The 23,399-nt window shown below is 43.9% G+C and overlaps 2 protein-coding genes across 2 annotated transcripts; one reads left to right on the forward strand and one right to left on the reverse strand.

Moving 5' to 3' along the window:
* Positions 1 to 405: 405 nt before the first annotated feature.
* Positions 406 to 19,222, reverse strand: plcb2 (phospholipase C, beta 2). The gene is made up of 32 exons (XM_041953623.1): positions 19,061 to 19,222; positions 18,774 to 18,851; positions 18,021 to 18,089; positions 17,014 to 17,154; positions 16,503 to 16,582; positions 16,328 to 16,381; positions 16,146 to 16,221; positions 15,904 to 16,004; positions 15,244 to 15,404; positions 15,020 to 15,166; positions 14,736 to 14,893; positions 13,412 to 13,494; positions 13,191 to 13,275; positions 11,683 to 11,896; positions 11,489 to 11,571; positions 11,292 to 11,388; positions 11,068 to 11,152; positions 10,775 to 10,899; positions 10,367 to 10,518; positions 9,694 to 9,858; positions 9,465 to 9,564; positions 9,187 to 9,291; positions 8,924 to 8,988; positions 8,661 to 8,751; positions 8,103 to 8,537; positions 7,751 to 7,934; positions 7,067 to 7,208; positions 5,026 to 5,090; positions 4,409 to 4,468; positions 4,136 to 4,193; positions 2,795 to 2,878; positions 406 to 1,262 (listed from the first exon to the last, which is right to left on the reverse strand). The coding sequence occupies exons 1-32, from the start codon at positions 19,142 to 19,144 to the stop codon at positions 1,092 to 1,094; spliced, it is 3,798 nt and encodes a 1,265-aa protein (XP_041809557.1). The 5' UTR covers positions 19,145 to 19,222; the 3' UTR covers positions 406 to 1,091.
* Positions 19,223 to 21,497: 2,275 nt separating this feature from the next.
* Positions 21,498 to 23,399, forward strand: LOC121618857 (putative transmembrane protein INAFM2). Its single transcript, XM_041954487.1, has one exon. The coding sequence runs from the start codon at positions 21,869 to 21,871 to the stop codon at positions 22,580 to 22,582; it is 714 nt and encodes a 237-aa protein (XP_041810421.1). The 5' UTR covers positions 21,498 to 21,868; the 3' UTR covers positions 22,583 to 23,399.

Consider the following 23,399-nt stretch of genomic DNA (forward strand, 5'->3'; position numbering starts at 1 on the left):
CAAAAAGGACCCAAATGCTGAACACCAAGGCAGGCAGATTGAAGACCAAAAAGTGAGCTTTAATAACCAAAGCTGAATCCAGACAAACAAATCAGGCAGGCAAAAACTGCAGGAACCATCAGGGGCAAAATCCAAAAAGACAAAGAAGAAATGCAAACTACCAAACCAATAACAAACCAGTGAAAGAGGGAAAACACAGGACTAACTCCACAAGAGAGGAAATACTAATGAGGGACAGGTGAAACTGATCTGCAATCACAAGGGCGGAAAGAAAAAAAGGCAGGAAGTAAAACAGGATATAACTAAATTAAAACCCCCAAACAATGACTAAAGACTTTAATATGAACACATTCAGTACACAGAGAAAAAACACACATGTCCAGTGCAAATTACAGTTTATTAAGAGCTATCCATCACAAAAGAAAATGGCACAACAACAGTCTTAATGCAAAGGTAATATTGGTGTTTTTCCATCCTCACGGTTCTATAGAACATCTACCCCAGTTATAGAGGAAATGTACTGTTTTCCTTCAAAATCTTCTTTACAACCCACCCACATCACAGAGTAAATGCCTTTCTGTGCCTTCATTGAGTATCACACACCATTTGTGACAGATGGGGTCATTGTCTCTATGCAGCCTGCAGACTCTGATACCCTGTTTTTGCTGCTACATTTTTCTTGATACATTTCTTCCCATTTTTGAGCTCATCATGAGGACAGAGGGGGGACTGGGAGTACCAGACTATGGCTTTTAGTGAAGAGCTTTCATCTGGAAGATATCCGTTGCTGCGGTATTTTTCAATGAAAAGAAATACAGAGTCAAAAAGAAAATGAAAATCATGGCCAAATCATCTAACCTTTGGTCTACAGGACATCCATGAAAACATTATTATGGCTTAAAATTCTCAAAAAAATTCTCTATGAGTAACACCTCTAAATTGAAATTTCACACAGAACTAACTGAATAATCTACAAATCCATAGCTATGCTCAGGCTGTAGGTTATGCAACAGGTTAAAAGAAGAGTGGGGAAAAGTTCCTAAAAAGTCCGGACAGGGTGACACTGAAGAGCCAGTGGTCAAAAGGCACATCTAACCCAGGAAGACATCTCCATAGAAGCCCACTCCCTCCACCTTCTTGTTTCCAGCCTGATCGACCAGTTCAGGAAAATGGGCGCCCACACAGACATTGACAGCCTCTCTCACCTCTGCCGGCAGGGACCTCAATTTCTGCTCGTGCTCCTTCAGGGCTTCCTGATTGAGCTGCAGGGGCCAAAGGTGAGTTAGACGTTATAGGCTTGTCAAAAGGACACATTGACATTATTGTAGTTTTTTCTTCTCTGCCGGGTGCTTATCGTAATCTTTAGAGAATGGATTTATGTATAGGCGCGGGTAAAAATAAAGGTCATTGGAAAGCACAAGATAGAAAACTGGCTTGAACCCAGTGGTATGGATTGATTTTAAATAAGAGTGATGAGAAAATATTTTAAAGATATTTAATAATGTGGATTAAGGAAAATGGCTCAATACTCAATCAGTGATGTTAAATACATGCTGCAAAGATTGGCTTGCATGTTGTTATCTTCATTTGTCCCTTAATCTATTAGCGCTCACTTGAATTCCTCCCACTGCTTCTCTCATTATCAAAAGCTGTATTTGTAAGCTAATATGACTGCTGAGACATAAAAACACATCATCCATCTGGCGCTGACGCGTCAATGTCTAAACTAACTCACACCTCTTCTCTCAGTGTTATCTGCCAAGATTTCACCAATTCAAAGCAAAGCATTGTCATTTACGTGCTCTGACATCATCTACAGCGGTGGGAGCTTGGTCTGTACTCTCACAATCGTAAACTGGATGTGTCACCCGCCAACATTACGTATCATCACTAAATGGACAGATGGCCACGGCTGATTTGAAAAGCAGGGATTTGTTGTTGACATAGTTTTGAATTGTAGACGATGAACCTAAAACATTGCTGATTGGTAAATCTGCCATTGATCTAATTTGCCCTGTATTTGCAGATTATCATATGCATTGGAAACACAGACAGGCAGGGGTTAGAGTTGGCCAGAATGATCCGGAACACTGTGTTGTTGGAAGTTACCTGGTTAATTCACATTGTGAAATGTCTTACAGTAAATTAAATGCTAATCATTTTTGTGTTATTTAAAAGCTGTGTGAGAATACTGGACAGATTATGTGCAGGCTACGGAACAGGGTAGTTTGCAGCACTATGATAATGGACTAATTTGGCCTGGCACTGGACAGCCTGTGGTATCCATGATCACTGTTAGGGTAGCAATCATCAGCTTGTATTTAAGCCGATGATGCTCTTTGGAATCACTTGCTAGTTTCCACTTTTACCAATTGTTGGAAAGCAGCCATGATAGCATGATAGTCCATGTAACATCCGACAAACAGACAAAGAGCAGTAAACCTCAGGGCCGCAGCAGCAGCATGTTGGACATCCTTTGGACCAGAGGGATCCAGAAAAAGAAAAGCTAAGAAAATGCTGTTCAAAAGAAGCTGATCATATAGCCTGTCCACAAAGAAAACAAAACTACCTGAGCTCAGAGACTCAATTCTGCAGTTATTTTTAGGTGAGTCATTTTTAGGTGCATCACTACACCGGATCTAAGGGCTCCCTCACCTGCCAAATCCCACTTTAAACCCTGCAAACTGAAATGTGCGAAAGGAACTTTAAATTCTGGGTTTAGTTCCTGCGTTCTCTAGCTTTAATAACCTCCTGAGTGACAAAAACAAGTGTATCCTGGTGTCAGCGTGTGTACCTGATTAGTCAGGGTCTTGATTTCTTCCAGTGTAGCAGCCTGTTTCTTCATCAGAGCCTCTTGCTGCGGGCTGTAATCTGAAGACTGTAACAATACAATAAAAGGCAATACATGTTTCCACTGAAAAGCACCATCGATCTGTGGCTTGAGTCTGTGTGTGCTTGTCCATGTGTGTGCGTGTGGCATGGAGTGAGAGATATGGACTGTTTGCATCTCTCTCAGCTGTTCGTCAGCTCATGTTCCTCCCTGTGAGTCTATGTGTGTGTTTATCTGGAGAGGAATGCACCCATGGGATGCAACCTGAGCAAGAGAATCAATACATTTAAGTCACAACAGGTTGGACTTGTCCAATTCGGTTACACAGCCCTTTCTGCACCCGGCCATTCAATACTGAGGCTGTGCTGATTAAAAAGCTGATTGTTTTATAAATAGTTGCCGTAATTAATGAGCAAATGCTGAATAAGTAGCTCAAAATGAGCTGCTAAGCCACCCTAATGTGTGGAGGGATGAGTGAGGTTGCTGCCAGCCAGACGGAGCCGATAGGAGAGGATTGGAGGAAAGTGAAATGGCCGGGTCTGTAACCCAGATACAACAGGTCTGAAGTGAGTCATCTACAACACGTGCATTAGCCTGCTCCCTGGTGTGTGTGTTTGTGTGTGTGTGTGTGTGGGTGGTTTGTGGGCGAATGAGTGTGCATGTGGGTGTATGTGAACATGTGTAGAGGTGCATGAAAGGAAAACGTGTAACATGCCTAAGGTGATATTTTTTCCATGTTGTGTTTAGATCTTTAGACAGTGCTGCCTCTTTGTAACCATAGTTACACTTCTGAATACAGTAGAAGCTGAACAGACCTGTGGATGTTAAGTCTGAGCTGTGACATTAATACTATTTTAGGTACATGTCAGTATGCTGAATGCAATGCTGCATGTAAGTGTGCAGATTCACTTTTTTACTTTTCTCATAATTGTCTGTTAAATATAAAGCTACAGCCAGCAGCTGGTTAGCTTAGCTTAGCATAAAGACTGTTATCAGTCTCTAGGCCAAACAAACATGATGCACTGTGTTAAACAGTGAGATTTACAGATGTTGGTAGGCAGATTTTGCTACCTTTGGATCCAGACCAGGTGCTTGTACCCGTTTCCAGTCTTTATGCTAAGCTAAGCTAACCAGCTGCAAGCTCCAGCTTTATACTTTATGCACAAGTATAAGAGCGGCATCAATCTTGTCATCTAACTCTCGGCAACAAAGTGAAAAAGCACAAAATGTCAAACTGCCGATTTTATTTTCCATGCATGCTTTAAAAGTCTCTGCTGCTTTCAACGAGTTTAAAACACCACTTACCGCACCATCCGATGGACCAGTCTCATCCAACAGCTCTGTGCTCATTGCCTTTTTCAGCCTAAGAGAAGATCATTATAATTTTCAATTAGATCTCTTGTACATAATGTTAAAAATTCACCAAATCAAGCCATGCTTAATGTGCAAGCTAAGCTGCTCCTCATCGTCTCTCTCCTCATATTTCTCTCCGCTGTGGACAAGAAGCTGTACCTCGGCGAGAGGAGCGGCAATGAACGGACACATATAAAGTGTCTGAAGGTCAAGCTGCGGACTCACTTTGCTTTCTCTGAGGATGAATATTTTGTGAGGGTTTTCTTCTTGTTTTCTTTGGTGTCGCTGCAAAGCAAAGCAATGACAGAAAGTAAGGACTCCTGCTTGATTCAACACCTAAAATTCAGAAGTGGCCCTATAAAGAGCCTTTTTCCTTCAAAGGCGTGTTGCAGAGCTGCGTGTCTCTGATGTGACCTTTGCAGTGAAAGAAAGGCTTTAATGTGATGTTATAGTGTCTGTGTGGGCAGGTAGATGACCAGAGCTGCCTTTGCTTCCCTACTGCTGTTTAAACACCTGTTGGATAATGGTTGTCCTGAGATAACCATCTGCCAGCTGGGGACTTGGGATAACACACACACACACATACACACACACGCAGAACACTATAAGCCACCCAAGTACTTTGGACCTGCACATTGAGGTGATTCATTCATTTCTTGAGGTATCGTCTTTGCAAAATGTCAAATGTTTCACCTCAGATGACACACACATGCACGCACGCGCACACACACCAATAGTGTCACACCAAAATCTCAAAGAGCAGATTGGACAGAGTCAGCAAAGCCGTCGTGCACTCTCAGTGTGTACACCATGTCCCAAATGTGTTGTATGTGTGCCCACACCTCTCCAGGGTCTTCAGTTCACTGGCGTGTCTCTCTGTGGCCATCTCCAACAGTTTCGCCAGTCTCTGTCACAATAGAAGAAGGAGGTGACAATCACAGTCAAGACAAAGCTAGAAAACGAGACTTGAGTCGCTCTAAATAACAACGTCAATGCTGCGCGTGATTGAAGTCGCTCGTCTTTAGGCCAACCAAAAGTTCAGCCCTTAATTTGACGTGCATGAACTTTGGCTTTAAGTTTGATGAGAGCACTTTGCCCAAGACCTGTGTGCGAGATGTTAACTCTCATCTCACTCCACAGCACTTCTACAGTACGGTCAACACTCTGTCTAATGAGGTGGCAACCCTTGGAAAATTACCTGATTGACCCCTCAGTCAGATTCGGATTCAGAGCTTATTCTGAGAGCACCCCCGAGCACCTGGCTCTGGTGTATAATCAATAGAGCCTCTAAAGGCCTGGCTGCTGGCCCGCAGACACACAGCGCAGAGAGGTAAAATTAAGTGCTCCATGAGAGATGTGAATACATTCTGAACCACGGAAATGAATCCTATTTTTGGGATGAAACATTAGATGTAATAAAGACAGCCAAGAGGTGGGTTTGAGGAGAGTGGTTGGATGAGGAGCACATCAGAGTACGTTACAACAGGATAAGGAGAAGATCTTGACTTTCAGATACAGAGAACATTAATGATAGCAGAATAAAGTGCATTATCTTCAAACCATGAGTAAAATACAAAGTTCATTCTTGCAAGACATTTGAAGTTAATCTGACAGATAGTTCTTTATGTATTGAATGTGAGTGGTGATAAAAGTATATATTTACATTATATTTACTTACGCAAAAGTAGCAATGCCACCACGAAATGTGGCAGTTACAAGTAAAAATGCTGTCAGGATCAGTTTCAGTAGGTCTGAAAAGTAAAACTAGTTTCCTGCTCAGTATTCAATGAATGCAGATTATAGCTGGTTGGGGTGGAGCAAATCTTAACTGATTTATTTACTGTTTTATCTAGAAAAATGCATCAACATTTGCATGCAAATCTCCATTTAGAAATTGACAAGTAAAAGTAGATGTTTAACCTGCAATAGCCGGCACTGACATATCAGACAGACATATCATCACCTTTAAGTTGATATGGACAACTTGTTCATAAACAGTTGCTTTTCACATCCAGCAGTTATGGAGGAAGATTATGGTTCATATGGAGTCCAGTTTTCACTCTCTTTCCTCCTGAGAGAAATATCTGATTCTTTAGTTGCTGATTGCTTCACTATGTTCACCAGCAAACTGTCTGTCTATGTAAAAAGCACAATAACTTCTTCTGAAACGTAGTGAAGAGGAACTATAAAATAAAGAAAATGTATTTACTATGTATTTAAGTAAATCAAAGGTGTAGTGGAACCTCCTATAGTTGATTTTGTTTGGCCACTTGAGGGCAGTACAATAAGATGCAAGTACAACACTGACATATTTTCATCTGATAAAGTTGTTGATGTGGTTAAAGGTGTTAGCAACCTGCAGACAGAAAAACATTAGCACTTGTTAGAGTTGTGTTTCTGGACACCTGACAATTTTGAGTCCAATATTACGTCTCCTTTGAGCTCTGTCTGGCCTCCACCAACTGCTGGGGGAAATATGTGGCTTTTTAGTGACTGAATGCTGCACTATGATCACCAGCTGGTTGCTAAATATGTCTGTGTGCTGTTTGGTGCTGGAGCAGGGGTTTTAGACCTTTTTTCATTCACCATTGGACCAAAACAGTGAAATTGTGACCCGTTAAACTGAAACAATGAGTTGAAAGATGTTAAAATGCTCTGCATGTCTGAGGGGAGCTGCTTAGCCAATAAAAATAGATCATAATTCTCTGTAGGGTTGGTCACTGCAAGCGACACCTTTCACATTACACAGCCCTTGTTATAAAATACTGATTAGTGCAGCTTTAAGACTTGAGTAAATGTGCTGAGTTAGCACCACTAATATCTCCTTTTTTGACTGAGCCAACCTTTAGAGCAGTTTTAAACACAGCCCTGTGTTTTACTAACCTCTGTAGCACACTGCTCTTTCTTCTTCCTCAGCTGATCACACTGCTCCGCCCACAAAGCCTGCAGCTCAACATGCATTTTCTCCTTCTGCTCCTGCACCCGCTCCGTCTTCACAGAGGAGTCAGCGGTGGTTCCCCCTCCCCTGGAGGACACATAACATGATGCATGGGGAATAGACGTTCTCAGCTAACAGCCACCACCCCTCCGAGTACAGACATGGACGTACGACTTTGTGGTTTCTGGAAATCCTGCACAGCCATGCTCATTTGTCCTTGAATAACACGTGTTTTGTCCTGAAAGCAGCCCATATTCATTTTGCTGTTCTCTTCACCCTTTAATATTCTGCTAGAAAAACACATTAGCCGAGGAATATTCTCTGTGCTTCTAAATCTAATCTCAGTAATGACGCTGACCAAAACAACAACAACAACTTCATTAGTGGGTCAGCAGTATTAATATGCTGTAGAATTCACTGCACCTTTGTAGGAAACAGAACAATCTTTAGTGAATGACTAAACATAAACAGTTGGACAGATGGATCTAACTACTCTGAAATAATGACATGACATCCCTCCTCCTCCACCAACACTATCGGACTGTTTTTTGGCAAACTTTTTTCTCATAGCATATTTCAGCAAGAAACTGCACTACGACAACAAATGGGAAACAGATGAATCCCCTTACTCTTTCTTCTTCAGCGAGGCCTTCTTCTTGATGGCCTTGAAGGAATCAGAGTACCTCTGAATCAGGTCCTCGCCTTTTTTCTGATACTTCTTCTCTGTTTCTTTCAGCTCTCTCTCCTGACGCTTGGTGACCTTCTGATAGTTCTTGTGCTGTGTCAGTTCTTCAGTGGTCACAGTCGAAGGCTCTGCAGCAGAAACACAAACCTTCTTGTGTTGACAGTGGACATACATTTATAAAAAACTTTTTAAAAAGTCAGAGTTGGTCTGTATTTGCACTCTCAGTGATCTTTACCTACAGCGTACTGACAAAAGGAGAACTGATGAGTGCATCACATGAAGCACTTCAGTGTTACCTTCACTGTACTTCGCAGAGTCGCCTGCAGACTCGGGCGATGCACTTGCTGGACAGGGCAAGGCCAGGGCAGCAGGCTCTTCAGCAGCACTGGCAGCTTCTGCACCTGGTTTGTCCTCTGATGGAGGCTCGGCATTTGTGCTGGAGTCATTCGCCCGCTCCTCTTTGGTTTCAGGAGCTGCCTCCGACTCTGGAACTACTTCTTTCTCAGCGGCTGCCTCTTCAGGGAGGGTTTCAGATGTGGCACTTGCTGCATCTTGAGCGGGATCTTCTGTAGGAGTGTCGTCAGGAGTTTGAGAAGGTTCTGCTTGAGGTTGTGGAGTGTCTGACTTGTTCTCCGCTTCTTCCTTTGTTTCTTCTGCTTTTGCTTCTAGTGGAGACTGGGACGATTCATCACTGGCATCAACTAGTGGTGTAGGCTCGGATTCAGCCTTTTCTAGGGAGAGTGGAAAGTTCAGTGATCAAATACAGTCTCTTAGTTCAACACTAAAGACCAGCTACAAAAGCCATATTAAAGCTCAGTATTTCAAACATGAACTCCAAACTGTGTTGCCATTACCTGCAGCAGGTGCTTCACTTTCCTGAGCTTTGTCTGTGGAGGTTTGGACCATGAGAGGCATCTCATAAGGAGAGATGTAGTCAGAGGATGACTGCGTGGGCACAAAAAGGACAGGAACATCACAATCTTACGAGGCTGGTCATCTTCCAGGAAGTTAATTAGTGCTGTTATGGGTTTAAGGGAGAGCTGGGGACATTACTGATATGTCAATTTTAGTAGATGATGCCTGAGTTTAGTTTCCTTTAGCAGCTTTTTTTTTTTACCTCCTTTGGGGTCTTTGTGGTCTTCTCTGTGCCCTTTGTTGGATTAAATAAGGCATCTGTGAAATCTGAGGAAGAACAAAAAGCATCATTACACAGTGCAGCAATAATTCATACTCAGAAATGTTAGTAAAACAAAACTAAATGCTGCCCAGCTCCACACATTCAAACTAAGTCATCTGCGTCCCTGACTGTCACTCTGAAAATGGGCATTCAGTTGCAGCAGAGTTTTTTTTGTCAAAACCACAAAGTGAAAAGCCAAGAACCTGCGAAGGCAGCAGGGATGTAGTCCTTGACCTCGATGTACACAAAGAGAGCGGGCAGAGTGAGCGGCATGTTGCTCTCACTGCGCAGGCAGATGTGATGGAAACCTGCAGGGCATGAAACAAGCCTTAAAAACAAGGCAGCAGCTCCCCTGATCCAGAAACTGGCTAAAACACGCTAGCAAACATTCTGTGGCCTTGGATGACTCAGTTTTGTTTTAAATTATGTAGATTAGATGAAACATGAAGTGAAGAGGGTTTTTTTTCTCAGCTTCACTGACCTGATTGGATGGCATCAAGTGGGATGATTCTGTGACCCAAGAATTTGCCGTTCTCTTCATGGACTACAATTCTGAGAGAGGCCATTTCTGGGAGCAGGATCTGTCCATCATAACAATAACAAATATATTAAGACCAGCAGCAGCATCAGCACAGGCTTATGACAGGTGAGCTCACGCAAACACATTCACCTGCACATGCATTGGAACATGTTTGTCTACTGACACACACCTTTTCGAAAACAAAAGGCTCCTCATTCCACACTGGGTTGATGGCGTTGGGCGTGGTGGACCACTTGGTGCGATATTTCTTCTTGGGGTCTCCCGGCAGCCCAATCACCTCCACCTCGACTCCTGTTTTCACGTTCTTGTCAGACAGAAACTGCCCCGAGTAGATCTGTGGAGACAGGTGAGACACAGATTTGAGGACATCCTTGCATGATGTGGTTAACAGTATGGATGCAACAGAGCTCAGGTTTTCATGCATGCAGAGTCTGTTGAATACCAGGAACCATGTATCACTCTCAGCATGAAGCTTGTATTATAATGGACTCTGCACCTAAATTAGAGGGAAAACCAAGCGATCATGGCGACACACACACACACACACACACACAGACTTTCCAAGGCTATTGAGGCTAATTTATTTCTCAGTTTAGAAGAGCAAATACAGCTGTCAGCTATACTCATATTGCATTATTTGTGCATCAGTTTCTCTGCAATGAAATACCATAAATCGGGCTGCTTTAGTGTGTGAAAATGTTTACCTGCAGCTTTAATGTCATTAATTTCATCTTTTTAAAGTGTTTTCTTTTCATAATCAGTCTGCACAGACACTGAGATCCCTACCGAACTCACAACACTCAAGTGAGAGAAATGTAAGAGCAACAAGGCTGTGAACCTGCCTTTATGGTCAATGTGCTTGCCACAACAGTGTCAATCCTGTCGCAGAAAGGGTCGAACTTCTTGTCACTGCGACGCAGCACATCATGTTTGAGCAGGTACCCCGTTCTGCCGTTGAATTCAAACAGAGCCATGTTCAGCTGCATGGGGAAATCTGAAAACAGGCACAAACAGAGCCATTCATGCCCCCTCTCTTCAGCACAGGGAGGAGCAGTGAGCGTTCGGGATGAAGCACAGCAGAGGCACAAAGAGGTGCAACACTGACCTGCTGTGGTGAAAAACAGAAGCTCAGGTTTAACACAACATGACGTTTCCCAAAATGTCATTAAAGAGAAAAAGTGATTAGTTACATCCTCTCATGTAGTGTATGGTATTATGTGGTTATCAGTGCATTGTGTGTTCATTTCTACCCATCGTCTGGTAGTTGAGCGCCACCATCTGGCAGCCTACGTTCCAAAAAGGCTGGGGGTTGTAATTGGATGAGTCCATTCTCGTTCCTTTGGGGTAAATCCTGCTCATCTGCCTCTTATTGTATCTAAGAAAGGCGGTTTAGGAAGCACAGCTTTATACCTCTGTGTTTGTATGTGAACCAGGATCCTGTCATGACAGCATAAAGAAGGCCTAATCAATTTTAATCAGCCCATTTAACACAGGTCGGCTTATTTTGGAGCGCAACAGCATCTGCAGCTCTCTTCAAGGATACTCGACGAATTCAACTGCGGTCTTGGCAATCATTGTTTCCCCTTTGGTCTCCACAAAAGACGAGATGACGTAACTCTTGTTTTTCTCTGCAAAGGAAGACAAGATTGACGGGAAGAGTTACACAACTCACACTCACTTTGATTTGTTTACCTGTCATTTTCTCTTAAAGTCTGTGCTGTAAAAATCTATTTTATCTGTGCTTGGGTTGAACATATGGACGCATACTTCTGGCATTGTCAAACGAGATGAACTTGTTGGGCTGGATGTAGTTGACCAGGGATGACATTGCCTCATATGCTGTCACTTCTTGTCCAGCTGTGCCCTGTGGGGGATTGGCAGGAAGTTAAGTGACGTTTGAACTGTTTTAGCAGGACACAGATGATGTGAGGCAATAAAACTGTCATCACAACCGCCTACTCTACCTCATCTGATGTCTTCATTTTCTCCTCATCCTGCTCCTCTGTGTCCTCTTGTTCCTCGTTGTCCTCCACAGCTGCGTCCCCCTCTGGTTAAACATGTAAACATGATGTCAGTGACACCTAATTATAACTAAAATAACTAAACAGGTCTGTTTTTAGAGCACAATCTGATTTGGCTCGAGGTTCATCCAGACCACCTTGGTTCTCCTGGGTGCTGGGTGCTGGGTTGGCAGGATCCTGCGAGTTGGTGTTTTGGTCCTGGGCTGATGCAGCTGTGGCTGTGGTCTGGTCAGTGGCTGCCGTGCAGTTTTTTTTAGTCTGGGTCGTCTTTTCATGGCTGCCCTTCTTGTTCTTGATGAGAATCTTGCCCATGAGCTCAGATGGGCTGGGGATCTGCTGACCCGACTTCAGCTGGATGTCACAGACAAACAGAAAAAAACAGTGATAAGAGGTACTTGTTCAGGGCTGTAACTGTGGCATTTGAAAGGAATAGTTCGACATTTTGGGAAATAAATTCATTTTAGTTAAATTGGAAGATACATGAAGCTACTGCCTGCAGGGGGTTAGCTTAGCTTAACACAAAGAAACAACTGACACACAGAGATACAGTTAGCCTGGCTTTGTTTGAAGGCAACAAAATTCGCTAAAGCTCATGAAGTAACATATTATATTATAAGTAATGTCATATTATAATACATCTTTACATATTGTTTAATTTGTACCTAAAATTTGTTTACATGGCTTTTATGAGCAGGATGATTTCTTAGTCATTCAGTGACTTCCTTGTTTGTTGCCTGGCAATGTCACAGCACCAAGAATCCAGGAAGTTACTGAAACCTGTCAAGGAATTGTCAGACACAAAAACCTACGCTGAACCACAACTTGATATTTTCACATTTTTGTTAAACCTGTACTGTTTTTGAACTGAATAAACCAAGAAGATGTTCGTAGGCAGACTATTTCTCATCGTTCTGAACCAGGCAAGCCGTTTCCCCCTGTTTCCTGTCTTTATGCTAAGCTAAGCTAAGCTAAGCTAAGTAGCTTCATATTCATCCAACAGAAATAAGAGTGGAATCAGTGTTGTGATCTCACTCTCAGCAAGAAAGCACATTTCCCAAAATGCAGAACTACGTCTTTTCAACAATCACAGTTTATTTTTTAAGGCAGAAAAAATAGTCATGTTAAATATAGAATTACTGTGTTGCAGAATTATATCCCTGCAGGTGTGGGGGGGCTTTAAAAACGCATTAAGATCATCCTGTTTAAAGATAACATCTTTGTTGGCTAAACAGAAATTCTGCTGGGGGCAGGGGGAGTATAGAGTCATGATCCTGGCTGCGGCCCTGATATTATTTGAGACTGTTAAACATCCCCTCCACTTGCCTCAGGAATACAAACACACCCCTCCGCTCAACACACACACAGCTGCGAGGAGGTGAACAGACGTTGGCAGTTGATATGAATCAGCTGGATGGGTACAGGAGCCTATCATGTCTAGCAGAGATAAGACAGAGTCCAAACATGAAGCTTGAACTTTGCCATTTATTGCCTTCATGCTAATGCGCTTAGACTGCAGAACTCAGTCTCACAGGGCAACACGATAATCCTTTATCTATCCCACAAAGTGCTCTGTTTAACAAACCCCCAACATATAAACTTTATCTAGCTCTATTTTTCTCCCGCTGTGTTGCAGCAGTGTTCTCACAGGGTATTTGTCCAGCGGCTCTGTTAGCAGGGCATCACCAAATATGGTTTTGCAGTAGTTTGCCATCTTCTCCTGCTGTTTCACCCTGGAATAAAGCAGAGTAACACCTGCACAATCTGCAGTTACTGTCACAATGACATTGGCATAATGGCATCAGGACATTATTACATTGTGTTAAGGACTTTACGGGGAATGAGGTCATGGAAAAGCTCAGGTCTTACGAGTCGACGTGGTTCTCGAATGAGAGGATAATGGGATACTGTGAGGTCTTGAAGGCGCTCTCGCCGATGGCCTCAATCACATCCTGTCACACATCAAAAAGAGGCAGGCGTTTTTGTGTTTGATCTATGCTCTCATTGGAATTGACTTAGAATGAAAGAGATATAGGTGACAAGAGAGATATAGAAACAAGCCAGTGGAGTGAAATCATGAAAATTTTACAAAAGCATGAGAAAAACAGGCAAATCGTGGCTATTCCGCCAAAACATGAAGAGAGACAACATGACAAACTGCAGAACTATTGTTTATATGCAGAGGCCCTGAAGTCAGCCTCCAAAACTATCACATCTAGAGTCGGACGGTAAACTGAACTGAGGTGTTGTGTCCGGGGCCCCGGGGACTGTGGAGCGCCGCCTGCCCTTAAATGGAAGTCTTGAGTGTGAGAGGATGACGGGGCTGCCTGCCTCTCTCTCTCTGTGTGTGTGTGTGTGCTACTGCATTCTTTTAAGCCCTCACACATGTTTGCTCTTTAACGTGTTGATGGGCGCGAATCAAAGGTAATCACTGAATTTATAGCCATGGCACATTGCTGCACTCTTTGGTCAGCATGAACAGCTTCTGGCAAGTGTGTACATGAAGATGTCCTATTGAAACGAGGCAAACTGTGCTCACAGGAAACTAGGGGTCGGCCATTTACTAGAAGAGGTCCAAGACTGATGACAGACAGCAGCAAGGAAATACTCACCAGAAGTCGTCTGGGCTTAGAACAAAAGTTATCAAGGATCGTCTGCTCTGCTTCATTTTCTACTGCAATCCATACTGATCATGGGTAAATGAATGAGTTTACATATAGTATACAATAACATTTATAACACAGTATTTTAACCATGAACCAAATAATCAAATAATAAAGTATGATTTGTATTTGTATCATAGCTTTTAAATTAAAATTGAGAAGTGAGTCTAAAGCAGGGGTTGTGTATGTAAAGGGAGGTCCAGATGAACCTAAAGTTGGCTGAACGAATCTACAATAGATACTCACTTATTTTTTTTATAAAAGGAGGACGTGCATGCAATGAGAGGAGGTCCAGACAAAAATATGTTGGTTTGAAATATCAATGATGATAAAAGAGAAAGCTAATGACTAAACTCTGAGAAGCTCATCTTGGCCTTACTCGCATGCACTTTTGAGACGGCCCCTAACGTTTGCTCCTTCAGCTCCACTTTCTGTTCAAACCACATGATCTGTTCATATCTGAATCACGCGAAACAAAAATGTGAACGTGCAAAATGTTAAAGTGAAACTGTCCAAAACTGTGTCACCACCTTGAAGAGGATCTCGGTTGTCATGGTGAAGCCGTGGGTAATGATGGGCTCCTCATCTGGAGGTTTGCCCTTCCAGCAGTCCAGCTCCAGGCAGCGGCAGCCGGACAGCAGACACTGACGGTACATCTCTGGAGAGGACACGCCGGAGAACTGTCCAGCTGCAAGGTGACAGACGGACAAATGAAAATAAAGTCCCTCATAAATCACATCCTCATCCTCAGATGTTCAGTTGATCAGGTATGAGAATTTGTGAGCTAAAATCAAAGTGGTGTACAGTACGCGACCTGTCAGGTATGTGTTGTGGGAGGACTTGACGAAGTAGTGGGGTAGTGGTTGGGTCATATCCTGACACTTGGCCAGTCTGTCCTGCATGACAACTGATGTCTCTGGCCCCATGAGGAAGAATAAGAGCCCTTCTGGAGAAATCAGACCTGCGGATCAAAAGCACAAAGGCATTACCCAGCCCGTAAGCGCTCCACATAACTAACATATCATCAGTGTATCTCACTTCTGTTTGAATTAGAGGAGCAGGGTTCATATTTGTCAATCAGAGCCTTGATCTGGTCCTGCCGCAGACGTGGGAACAGCTCCTCGTTGAGCCGAGAGTCTCTCTGCTTCTCGTTGAGGAACTTGGTGAAGTTCTCCTTTGTCATGGTGGGTTTGTTGGAGCTGGGGGGCACAGTGAGGCGTGACGATCACAACAGCGCTGCACATAATATGGCTCCTGCCTATCACGGTCCACTTGCTGCCACCTGAGCCTGCACCGGGTAGCTAATGAACGAACTGCAGGCTCAGCCTAACATAACACAATATCATTTACAGCAGGCATGTGTGGCTTTGTGCTAACAAATTAGAAGAGGTGTGAAGAAGCATGTTTCTGGCTTCATAACTACCAGATTCAAGATTAGATAACCCTGGAAGAATAGGCGGATTAGATGCCAGATGAAAGGGATTACCTCAACAAGTAAAAGGACAATGACAATCATTCACTGAGAATTTGTGGATATCTCACACAGGTAAATGCTAGGTAACACTAAATATAAGACAACATATGACTTGAGCTTTTGAGGTGTGTATTTGGTAAACTACAGGACATAAAATGACAAATCAAGGATGATTCAGCCATATCAGGAAATAACCAGTGGAGCACATGGAGAGGCCGACTCACTAAGAAGTGAAGATCTCATAGATCTCTGGCCGAGGGCAGAGATTTGTCAGGAAGGCCCTGAAAGCAGACTCGGTGAAGACATCAGGCTTCATGGTGTCATGCTGAAGTGTAAAAACACATATCTCATTATTGCAAAAACAAATATTTGACCTAATTTTACTGTATTTATGGCGAGAAGTGAGAAAATAACTGATAGACTCAGAGAACACAACCAACCCACCACAATGTCTATATTTTCTAACCTTTCCTTTAGGGAGGTGTGCTGATGCTAAGGCATTTTCCACCCTCTTCTTATCCGCAGGGAACATCTTGTAAATACTGTGAAAGCACACAGTGAAACAATGAGAAGAAATGTGGAAATCAAGTGTACAACTAAATGCCTGTGAGCCATCCGACACCTTCGGATGGCTGCACTGTAACCTACTTTTTCACTGCGATCTTGCCGTCCTTGTTGGTGTGAAGAGAAATGCGGACGTACCTATGATTGAACACAAAGGCTTATAGTCCGATACTGCGCTAATATGGGGAAATTAAATGGCATAGTGTTCACTCAGCAACAGTTCAGGCCTGACCTGTCAGATGACATGATGTTCACTTACATTTTCTCCAGGAAGACCTGTCTGCACGCGTTGCTTCTTGCAGCGTTGTAGGCAATTGCAAGAATGTCATTTGCCCAGTTCTGGTGTGCATTTAATTGCAAACACAAGCAGGGATATTACTTTCAGTGTCAACATGAATTGTGCTTGAGATGTCATTAGCCCTAAAACCGTTTTAAGAGATTTTTAATGGACACAAATTCACCACTAGAGGGCATTAATATAATAGTACCTCAGGAAATGAGAGTAGTGCATGTTGCATTTGATCAAAGCCCAGTTGTGATTTCATTACGGTTGATTAAATCCGGATATTGGAGTCATAAAGTCTCATAAATGCTATAAGGGAGGGAGAGGGCACATTACTGGGGGGGAAGTACAGGCTCACTGTATAATGGCTAATGGCCTGTGGCTGTGTTTGAACAATCAGAAGGGATCAGTGACAGAAAGGGAGTGTAAATAGCAGGAGGAATCACACCAATAACACACAGAGGCAGTGTATACAGCAGCTCATTACCTGCGTCACTTTCTCCTTTGAGGCAAAGAAGTTGTGATAGGTCAGATTCACTGTATCTGGACCTGAGACGATGGTCAGAGTTTTGGCGAGATGGTTGCTGTCTGGAAAGTCCAGGTTGAACACGTTGCGAACCTTGGGGTGCTGTGACATGCAAAAGAGGAAGACAATCAGATCTCATTGGGTCAAAATATATGGCGCCATTTTTAAGCACTTTACCTGATCGTTTTGTTGATCGTGTTCACCCTCTATTTGCTTAAAGATCTAAAATCATGCCTGCAGCACTTGTTCTCTGGGAGCTCGTTCAGCACAAGCAAATTTTCTGACCAAGACTTGCAAATATATGCACATACACTCTGAGATGCACGCACGCACACACACACACACACGTTTATATACAACACAAACACTAGCAAAAAGCCCAACTACCTTCCTGTATGTGCTACTCTACAATCAATCACTGCCATGCTACTTTCAGATGCGCAGAGCTAACGCCAGCACTGGAGCCACTTTCCCAAAACTCCTCAGGGGCCCGAGAGGAAGATGCGCTTCCAGCAGCACTGCAGCCAGATGATGCAGAGCTCTGTGTTCTCCCTGAGGGGGACAGATTTTAGACTTCAACTCTGAACCCTCAGTGAGGGATGACGATGGCTGCATACTGCAACTCTCTGTGGAGGCCAGCGAGGAAGCGGAGAACAACTACAACTGTCATATCTCAACTCAAACAAACACACACACGCACACGCACAAGCTTGCTCACAGAAATCTCAGATCATGACTCAGTGTGTTTGTGTATGTGTGCATCTGTGTGTTTCTGTAGTGGGAGAATAGCCTGGGTACATGGGTCCATTGATGTTTTTTGCAATGCAAATATGCCTCTCATACTATTAGGCAAACTAAGGGTTTGACGCCCTATTTGCATGCCTGCAGAGATTCTTTCATAACAAACACACCGCTTAGATTTAATTGAGAGAGCAGGTTAGTACATTTAATAATGATACTGTACTCACTTTGGGAAGTTTTGCATATTTTCCTGTTCTGGTATCTCTGATAGTAGCAACATCCAGGAACGTTGTCTCCTAGAAACAAGAAGCAGAGAGTCATCTCCAATACTGAATTCAACATGTAGGCGCCAGTCCAAATATGGATTCAGATACAAGTCATCCTTTGGCAAAGTGCAAAAACTATGGGATTTACTTTGTTTGTGTGAAGAAAATTTGACTGCAATGGCCTGAAACATCATGCGGGAAACTGTGAGGCAAATTTCACACGAGCGCTTCAAAGTCAACGACAGCATGAGCCCAGACAAATGAGGCACGCATTCGATGTAGGCTTCACTGGTTTTTGTGATGTGGCGGAAACCAGAAGGGGCCTCAATGAGAGAGAGACAGAGAGAGACAGAGCTGAAGCAGAAGACAGATGGTCTTCTCCATGGAGTGCATCACAGTTCAGCAGGATGGTGAGCCCACATCAGCACCAATCAATAATCTCCTCAAGCTGCTGCGACCGGAAGGTGTAATGCAGCTCTCGGTTACCCCACAGCTTTGGCAGATCCTGCTCACGTGCACATTACACACACTCTGGATGTGAGTCACTGAAACATGACTACTTCTATTTGATATATCTTCTAATCTGTCAGGTTGTTTGTCCAATCCACATAAAGCCATTTCATCTCTATTAGCCACTCAACTCTCCCTCACCCCCGTGATATATTGTGCAAGGGCACGTTTTCTTTCCTTTTTCAGACTCTGCATACGGATTACCTTGCTTTGGTTCATCCAGTAGACATAAAAACCTTTCGGATCCACCTTCATGGTGACAGGAACAGTCTTTGTGGAGTCCTTGATGGGGACAAGGGAATTAGAGTTCATAAACATTATGGACTGTAAAACAGAGCTGCTTGATCATGTGTTGATGCTAAATTGAATTATCACGTATGCTGCAGGACTACCTATGTCTACCAGAACAGAAATTCAGCATCAGCTGAGTCATTAAAGTTGCTAAAGTGGGATTCAAATGCTGCACAGACTTTCTTGAAATGTTCACTCACCTCTGACCATTTGGTAAATCTCTCTCCTTTCACCAGGTATTCTTTGACCTCTGGGGCCTCCAGAAAGTGTCTTTTCTTATTCATTTTGTCCCTCTAGAGTGACTTTTGTTCCAGTTTAATCCTATAACCGAAATACATCCACTATCTGCGTGTACACCATTGTCCTAATCATGGACTAGCTCATCCTTCTGTACTCAGGAGTTCACTGCCTAGACTCCGTCTGCACTCAGGGCACACCCTGAGAAATATGCATTGCAAATGAAGTTGACAAAAAACAAAGCAAGTGACTTGACTAAAGGTGAAAGTAATGCTGTCAAGCTATACCTGAATCAGAACTCTACAATGAGCAGACAGTATCTGAAAAAGACTAGTTTCGCAGTGATATTAAAGGGTTAGTTTGCCCAAATGACAAAAAGAAAACATATTCTATAGCTTAAATTGTCTTTACCCAGGTTGCAAGCAAGTGTGCGTGTGTGTGTGTGTGTGTGTGTGTGTGTGTGTGTGTGTGTGTGTGTGTGTGTGTCTTCACTGAGAGACTGTTTTTCCAGAGCAGTCCAGAGGACTGATAGAGCTTCATCACATGGAGCTACAACAATCACCTGAAGCTCAATATCAGCAGAACCAGTGAGCTTGTGGTGGACTACAATGCTTCAGATATGGCTGCAGCTGCAAAGAAACTACAGATTGTAAAACGTGGATGCTTCACACACATCTTCAAGCCACCAGCACAGAAGATCTCTACAGTCAACACAGTTTCAAGGTCGACGCCCAAGATTAGTGTCGTGGAGTCATGGTGTTGAATAATGGCCGCTCCTCAGACCGAAACATTACTCGTGTGAGTGCTCGTTAAGATGACAGCTCGCAGCTCCACATGCAGCATCATTTACATCAGCAGCAAGTCACATGGAGTTAATCCATCATCGGTTTATAATTTTATCAATTTATGCCACAGCCACCTGTCTGAGTCATGATGTGTAGAGTGTCATTTATCGCTCAAAGGCAGGGCACTGACTGCTGTGTCAACAAACGATGCCATCATTTGGATATCAGTCAAATAAACCTTAAGGCAATATGCAATATCTAATGCAAACATTCTGCCAGTCAGGCACAAGAGGGACGCTTCGTAAACCTCCACAGGCACAGTTTATGGAAGATGACTCGTGAGTTTTAGGAAAACGTTACGATGGGGGGAAAAAACAAGACAACATACAATACAAATGATCCCATCAGGTATCACAGGCAGAAAACCTCACGTTAGAGCCGATCATCCTCCTCCTCCCACTCTCTGCCGATCAAAACAATGAACCATCCTATAAACACCTGAGTGTGTGTGTGTGTGTGTGTGTGTGTGTGTGTGTGTGTGTGTGTGTGTGTGTGTGTGTGTGTTCATGGGCCTGTGGGAGGACAGCTCATCTCACCTCCTGCCACATGGAGATATCATCTACTCTGCTGACAGTCACACCTGTAGCGGCAGGGACTGGCTGCACAGGTGTGTGGCAGCCAGGTGCAACACTGTACTTTCCCTTTAACCTCTCGCTTTGTAAGGGTGACACAACACAGCCATGTTTATTATAACTTTACTCTAGAAGGATTTTGTGACACTGTCAACGTGACTTAAAACGTTCCATGAGTGTTTGGAGATGGTTGGATGTTAGATGTAGGAATGTAACAGAGGGTAAGTGAAAATGATTTTATTTTACAGGTAACTTATTTAGTACTGAATGGGGTCAAATGAATAAACACTTGTCGTGCTCCCCTGAAAACATAAAAGTTTTGTTTGTTTAGTGAGTTATACTGATCTCCAAGCAGACTTTAAACATTTTTTAATTTCTATTTAATAATGAATGATGTCAGCCCTTTACCCTCACCTGTCTCACCTCTGCAGCTTCCCAGAGGACATGAGCAAAAACAAACCCCCAGGCGCTGTCCGTTGTGCTGAAAGGAGATCACAATCACCAAAATAAAACTCATCCTGATAGAGCCTACCTGCCGTTCATTGTGCTTTAAAGTTTTATCAGTGGATTGGCTAAGCGTTGCATAATTCACAAATCCCAAACCAAATTTCATTAATTACCACTTTGTTTGGCTCGTCGCACATATCTGACGTGCATCTTTCCCACGCGGGTGCGCGCAGTGTCAGGCAAACACTTCACGTCACTCGGACAAGTGTTCATCCCCGATACGCGTCCTGCTCTCCATGTGCGGCACAAGCGTCCTGATGTGGAGGTGATGCGTGCGTGCGTGCGTGCGTGTGTGTGTGTGTGTGTGTGTGTGTGTGTGTGTGTGTGGTTTCTCCTCTCGCGCTGCTGCTGCACAGCTGCTGCTTCTTTAAGAGCCACCGCCCGCCCCCTCTCCTGTATTTTTAGCTGAGCCAGCCACTTCATTTGCTGGTTAAGACAGACAGTTGTGTACCGTATGATCTCACTTAATCGTTTCAATAAATCAAATCTTATACTGCGGACTCGCCGTGGGCTCACAGCCAGCTGTTCCCTGGAAATGTCGTGCAGGGTAGACATTTGTCCCGCCGCTGCCGGATGCTGAAACGCGCGATCAGCCTGTGGATGCTTGATGTCCATTATGAAACGCAATGCTGCACTGGGTACCGAATATTAGGCGCAGCGCTTTTGAGACCCAATGAATTACAAGAAATCAATTTAGCTGCTGAACACTCTGTGGTGCGGACGGTTCAAGGTGGTCCAGCATCTTTCTCCTCAGCCCTCTGCTTCCTGTCTTCTCTTGGATTGTGGATAACAAGAAGGCTTCAAGACGGAGGGGGTGGTGGAGCATCGAGGAAAAAATAGGGGCAATATGAGAGAGCGGGACTTCATGCCCAATATGGAGAGGGGCAAACCTGCTACTTATACAGGGGACAAAAAGGCTAAGATGGCTGCTAAGACTAACAAGAAGTGGGTGAGACTAGCCACTGTTTTTGCATATGTATTGTCGGTGTCGTTAGCAGCCATTATCCTGGCAATTTACTACAGCCTGATCTGGAAACCAACCAGTGCATCCTCATCTGCGGGGAAGCCGGGAGGGCCAGAGGAGGTCACCCCCACCGCAAACATCTCAACTAATATTTCCACCAGCAACAATGTCTCAGAGTGGAACTCTACACAGACAGGGCTGCTACCTCTCAACCAGACCAGCCAGGGCACAACCCCGCACAGTCCGGCGTTTCGGTGGGAAGACAGATCCGAGAGTGCGGCCGCGTCTCCGCGCGGTGCCGGAGCAGAAATTGCGCACTCGCAGCAGGAGGAAGGACTCTACGCAGCGTCCCACGGTCACACAAGCGCGGAGAGATCGGACACTTTGGGCAGGCAGACACACGCGTCTCAACCCCGAGTGAGCCACTACATCCCGGCGAGTACCAGGGAGGACCAGGAGGAGGAGGAGGACGAGGAGGAGAGGGAGGCGCGCAGACGGGACGACGGGGCGAACCGCGACCCTGACCCGGCGGCTGCAGATGCTGCCGCTGCCCCTCCAAACCCCGAGACGAGCCGAGCCGGTCTGAGAGGAGACTGATCGGGCCTCATCCAAACCACCACACCCCCCTCACGCACACAAACTGACCCAACATGGAGTGTTTTAGACTCAAAGCCGCAGGTCGGATAACACACAGGTCCTCTTCTTTAAACTCGTTTTGCAGAGCCTCTTATGGATGCTCAACTGCACACACGAACTGATCTCTTGCGCTGAACCGCCATGGCTAAGAAAAGAGGAGACCTCGCTCCTTCAGTGAACACTGTTTCCCCCTCCAGCACCAACTATGCTTTTTTTTTTGGTTTTGTTTTAGGCCATCTGTATGCCTTAAATCAATGTGTGTCTACTTTACCTCGGACAGCTTCTGAGGCCTGCTCACCTGCCTGTACGTTTGGACAACACTGGCATAGATATTTTGTTAAATGAATAGGACACAGGCTCCAGAGATGCTTTTGGTTTTGCAGGACATGAATATGTCTCTCAGACATACAGCGCTTAACATCACTGCCATTCATCGGCTGGTCTAAATCAATACTGCATTTTATTGCATTATAACTGTAGGCTATTTTCTTGTCATGGATCAAACCTGGATTCCAAGTAGAAGAACCTGCATTATTGAGTTATGCTCAGGTATGTGCATATAACCATGTAAATGTATTGTGTATTTGGTTATGTACATATAGGGCAGGCATACATCTTTTTGGCCTAGATGAACTTTTAGTGCAATTAGATGATTTTTATTAAAGGCACAGTACGTATAATAGGTATAACTATATCACAAGGTACAAATAAACATCCTTAGAAAATGATTGATTTCTATGGTTTTATATAATAGATCTGTGTAACACATGAATTAGTC

The sequence above is a fragment of the Chelmon rostratus genome, chromosome 15, assembly GCF_017976325.1.
Source record: "Chelmon rostratus isolate fCheRos1 chromosome 15, fCheRos1.pri, whole genome shotgun sequence".
Lineage (NCBI taxonomy): Eukaryota > Metazoa > Chordata > Actinopteri > Chaetodontiformes > Chaetodontidae > Chelmon > Chelmon rostratus.